This window comes from Acanthisitta chloris, unplaced genomic scaffold, assembly GCF_000695815.1.
Source record: "Acanthisitta chloris isolate BGI_N310 unplaced genomic scaffold, ASM69581v1 scaffold3625, whole genome shotgun sequence".
Lineage (NCBI taxonomy): Eukaryota > Metazoa > Chordata > Aves > Passeriformes > Acanthisittidae > Acanthisitta > Acanthisitta chloris.
The window spans coordinates 27,116-32,276 of record NW_008673005.1 but is presented as its reverse complement, the minus strand read 5'-3'; the positions used below and the strand labels follow the sequence as shown (position 1 = coordinate 32,276).

The 5,161-nt window shown below is 37.0% G+C and overlaps 1 protein-coding gene across 1 annotated transcript in view; it reads right to left on the bottom strand.

Moving 5' to 3' along the window:
* The window catches only part of MUC19 (mucin 19, oligomeric), a gene marked incomplete at its 3' end in the record, with an annotated part of 32,902 nt that overhangs the window by 18,775 nt on the left and 8,966 nt on the right, over positions 1-5,161 (bottom strand). Inside the window, exons 2-6 of the mRNA XM_009074729.1 lie at positions 3,402-3,464; positions 2,393-2,458; positions 1,720-1,981; positions 1,128-1,242; positions 404-494 (exon numbers count right to left, since the gene is read on the bottom strand). Of these exons, the coding sequence (XP_009072977.1) occupies positions 404-494; positions 1,128-1,242; positions 1,720-1,981; positions 2,393-2,458; positions 3,402-3,464 (597 nt within the window). The remainder of the gene's footprint in view (positions 1-403; positions 495-1,127; positions 1,243-1,719; positions 1,982-2,392; positions 2,459-3,401; positions 3,465-5,161) is intronic.

Below are 5,161 nucleotides of genomic sequence, written 5' to 3'. Positions count from 1 at the left end.
ATGTGGATATGCCAATTTGAAGGCAGAACTACAACAAGAAATTTATGGTCTAGAAAATTCAATTGCCTTTTGGTTTACTGAATATATTTATGGTATTAGTGAAAATATGGCTGATTTTTATGGAGTTAGATGATCAGGTGTACCAGCAAAGTGTACAACAATGGCATACAAAAAATGTACAATCAGTTGTTAGCACCAGTACTATATTAACACTTAGTATTAAATCACATGATCTGATTTCTGAACTACCTATTTTTAAACAGAGATTGAATCATATCTTCTGGGTATACCATTTACAGGATGGGAAAGAGGAATGCTGATATGTCAGAGGTAAAAGAATGCAAAAGGAAAAAAAGGGTGTTGGAGATCCCAAGCCCTGATTTTTAGTATTAAAAAAACTTACTGTTTGAAAAGAACTCGTTGTACATTGGAAAGCCATTGAAGTCCCCACAAAGTCCACAAGTCTGATTGGCATATTTCTCACTCAATTCCAGCTAAAATGATGGACAGGAAGTTGATTTAAGTTAGTATAAACATTCTAAGATATATTCAATACCACAGAAAACACTTGCACCTGCTGCCTGTAAGCATTTTTTTTGTCAGATCTGTGGAATTTTATTTAGCAATTTAATTCAAACCTGGGGGACAGAATAAAGAGTCAGCTTATATTTGATTTATAATGCAGAGTCCAAGCTATCAGTGCTATTGACACAGACATAAGTTTTCACTCTACTGTGTATATTGCTCTCAGCCTCTCTCTATTAATTCTTCCGGAAGAAAATCAAATTCACAGCAAAAATGAAGTCCTAGGAGCATGAAATTCTGCTAGAAAATTATATTTGAAGGGGTAAATAGACCCTATAATAATGCCAATTATTAATGATATAATGAAATTGATTTTTCATCCTATTTTAAGCAGACATCTGCTATCCACTTGATGTAAATCCATGTAATTTTCTTTAGGACTACCTGGATGCAAACCTATCTTTACTAAGAAAGAATTGAAATAATTGCTCAGAGTATGAGATAAGAACGCAGTAATAACCCCCTAAACAGATAGGGACTGGCCTAATCAAAGATTAGCTCTGGTGTCTGAAGGTGTAGACAGGTCCAGGAGCAGTTCTTACCAGGATGCTGTCATCTTCATTCCACAGTAACACAACACCGATTTTGCTGCCAACTTTCACATAGATGCTGCTTTTCTCTATCGTAATACCAGATTGACTATATGGCAGTTGAACTCTGGCAAAAGGCAGAAAGAATACTAGTTAGTTCTGATCCAGGTGTTTGATGAGTTGAAAAGAAAGCCTTGAGGTATCCACAATCTGTACAAATATTAAAATAATGCATTTTTGTGGAACGAAAGGCAATTAAAAAATAAGGTGGTCCAACTATATCAAATATGGATCTGAATTTGGATCCAGCGTCTCAGGGTTTTTTTTAATCCAAATTTTACTTTTGACAATCTGAATTTGGATCCAGCGTCTCAGGGGCTTTTTTAATCCAAATTTTACTTTTGACGTAGTCCTTAAGGGAAAGATTGATTTTTTTCCGTGAAAGGAATTAATAGCATTTTATTGTTTATGTTGGTAAAATTGTCAGATTTATTAAAGAACATGTAATTCCCCCACCCTCCTCCCCCACCAAAATTCATCAAGATACTTGTCAAGTTTGAAAAGAAGTCTGTGGTTACCAAACAAGTGTTAGGAATAAATTTACCTCTTGCTGTCGATCATGACGGTACCCTTTGTTAGTTCAGCAACTACACCTTCAAGTTTCATGGTGATACGGCTGATTGTTGCAGCATTGGCCACCACTTGGCGCCTAATCTGGATGTTGAAGTCCTCATAGGGGGCATTGCAATGGGATGCAAAAACATAATTACAGAGCCCAGGGAAGGAAAATATATCTCCATCAAAGGTCTTGAAGTGAAAGTTGCCCCATGTGCTGCATACACGGCCATTGTGAGCAGGATTGGAAGCTGTGAATTAAAACTTGCTGTTAAAGAATGACTTAAAATTCCCAGCCTTAACATGGTGAAAATCAACTTGTCCAAGGCTTCATTTTTTTCATTGAACAGCTTTTGCCTGCCCACCTCCATTTGTCATCTTTTATCTATCCATTATAAAACTGTATATTCAATCATCACTCAACTTATATGTTACTCATATACCCCTGTAAATGGTTATAGTTATGTTCAGCTGGAGCTTAATTAGTTACCACATTTCAGCTAAGACAACAGTTTAATAGTATGTTTCTTAACTATCCTCTTTCTCCTCTTAATATTCCATGACTTCCTTTACCGATGCCTTTCCCCATTTTTATTTGATTCCTCTGTGTATATCCCCTAAAACTGAACACTTACTGAATACATTTATTTGCATTTACTTACGTGCTACTACTAGATTTGTCAGTATTGGTGGTATGATGTTCAACTTAGCTGAAACTGAGAGAGAAGCTAGAAAAAAAGAAAGAAAGCAAGCAAAGATTAGTGTAACTCCTCAAATTTTCACCTAGGAATGAGCTAGAAAGGACAAGCGAGTTCATATGTCAGATCCAATGAAACAATGTTAAACCTGTTTTGTTTTACACAGGCCATGGGTCAGGTTAAAAGTGCATATTAAAATTCAAAATCAGGATAGTTAAATCATAAGAAATTGCTTTCAACTGTGATGATCCATATTTTTTTAACCTTTTAATTTTGACCCTTTTATGAACCTCTGTGTTGCATTAGGAAGGCAGAAATTCACAGCTCTGCATATTGCAGTGCTTCAGACACACTGAACAATACAAAGAGCTAAGTTGTACTAAAGTAGCTTGTTACTGGTACTAAAGCATAGCTCCTTTCTCATTACATTTCCTCTTTCTGAGGAAGGAATAAAAACCTTAATTATCATCTTTGCTCTCTGTTTTATATTTTTCTGTTAAGGGGCTGAAAACCCTTAGAAATGACCACAAATTTGTTGTACAGAATGGTCATGAATAATTACATGGTAAAACTCAAGGAGTATGGATTGCCATCTTGATTTCCTAACATCAGCCACTGACTTCACAGCAGACCAAAGTGGTCTCATTTGCTTTTGTATAAGGAACAAAACATCCTGCACATACGTTCTGCTTTGATTTTACATGTACATGTTCATGTACATTTGCACACAGCCACCACAAACACATCTGTTTTCTTAGTTCCCTATGATTATACAAATATAACCATACTTTGTGTGTCTGTGTTTATTAATTGATGTCTAATTTATTGCTATTCTTAGAGAGAGATGCTTATTAATACACATTTCTCTTTATTTGTCACTACTGGCAATATTATAAAAGTATTTTTTAGGGGTTTTGAGTATTTAGTAGAGATGTAGCAAATAAATACAAATACAGAGTATAAACAAACATACCATTTTTTTTCTGCAGAAGACCCCCAGAGATTTTGCCTCCTATTTGGATTCCAAACTGAGCTCCTGTGGGAAAAAACCATAAAAAGCATATTAAGAGCAATGTCCCATACCTGAACTTTTAAAGCAAAGCATTTACATAGGATCCCACATACACCTCTGTAAAACAAAGGTGAGAGTCCTTCATCACATCAGAAAAAAATGAGACAGTCTCCCCAAAAAGGCTGAAATGCAATTATGGAAAGAGACTTTCTAGTACAAAAGAAGTTTGAAATCCAGATAACATGTCATGTACATCTGCTTTCTTTGGTTCTCTCAAAACTCACTGCAAGAGATTCGAATGACTGGATAACACCCTTACAGGAAGAATTAACAAAACATAGGCAAGACATTTATTAAAATTGTTGTGTAGTAGATAGGTTATAATAAGAAAAGGTATGGAACTGGTTAAAAGAAACAAGGGACTAGGATCCGGATCCAGTAATGACTGCAGATATTCATATGCTGGTTTCTTCAGTGTCTGAGCATAGAACCTTTTCTCTGGGAGCAAATCTGAAGCCTCAATTAAGGATCTAGATTTGCTTTACATCTGGATACAAAGAAGGAATAATACAAGGGCCATAGCCTGAGAAGTAATCCAAGAGAAGTAACCAGAAGAGCCAGATTTCCTAGTCTAGCCCTCTACTTCCTCTGAGATGGTTCAAACCTTCATCTACTCTGCAGCAGACCTTAAGCATCATACTGTAAGTCTATTTGACCAAGGGCTCTTGCAATCCCACCTGTAGCAAAGGCTTTTGAGAGATGACAAATATTGACCTGAATGCTTTGATGCCTAGAAAAAGACTGACCTTCACCTCCTAGCTTGGTGCTCTAAGCTCTTGTCTTTTATAAGTAAATATGGCAGGCATTTCCTGTAAGAGCTGAGAGGCCACAACTTTATTTTGTGAAGGACTGAATCCTGTCAGCATGCAATAACCATGCTTGGAACACAGTGACTAGCATCTACCTATCACCTGCCAAGTCTAAATACTTACAGGATTTAAGTGATGAAATTACTAAAATCTGAATCCTGATCTGGATTATGTGAATGAGCACTCTAGGTGTCTAGAGGATTTCTCACTCAAAGCAGAACTCCCCATGTAATGTAGCCCTAAGTTCAGCCCCCTTTTTCCTTATACAATAGCTGAGAAGAGTACACTGACTCAGAACTAGGTCCCTAAGACCTATTTCACTGAACAGGGAGCCACATTGGTGACAGAGGTGGAAATGCTGAAGTCAGGGATGTGCCATGAATCCCAGTCCCCTTCAGTGCTTACACTCCCTGTTGAGCATTTCCTCCACTGAAGAATCAGCCTACATGCCTCCACAAAATCTGAACAGATATTTTGCCTTTGAAATAACTGGATCAGGAGCACTTTTTATAAAATTATTTTTCTAATATGACTTCGGACTCTGCCCATCCTGTAAGCAGATTTAGTACTTGATCCCAGAGCTGAAGGATGCCTGTCTGAAGGAATGAAAGCCTCCACTCCCAAAGAAGTCCCAAGAGACTAGTGGCTTTGGAGGAGAGGGTTCTGGGCAGTCCCACCATAGCCAGAACTTGCTGCAGTATTTGCAGTTTCTTTCAGCTCTAAGCTTTTAATTCTTTTCTCATTTAACTTCATGTGTGACCACAAGTGATGTACTAAGTAGTAATGTAGGACAGAGTTTAACCATTTTTCATTTCCTGTAAGTCTTTGAGTGTTACAGATATTCATGTAACT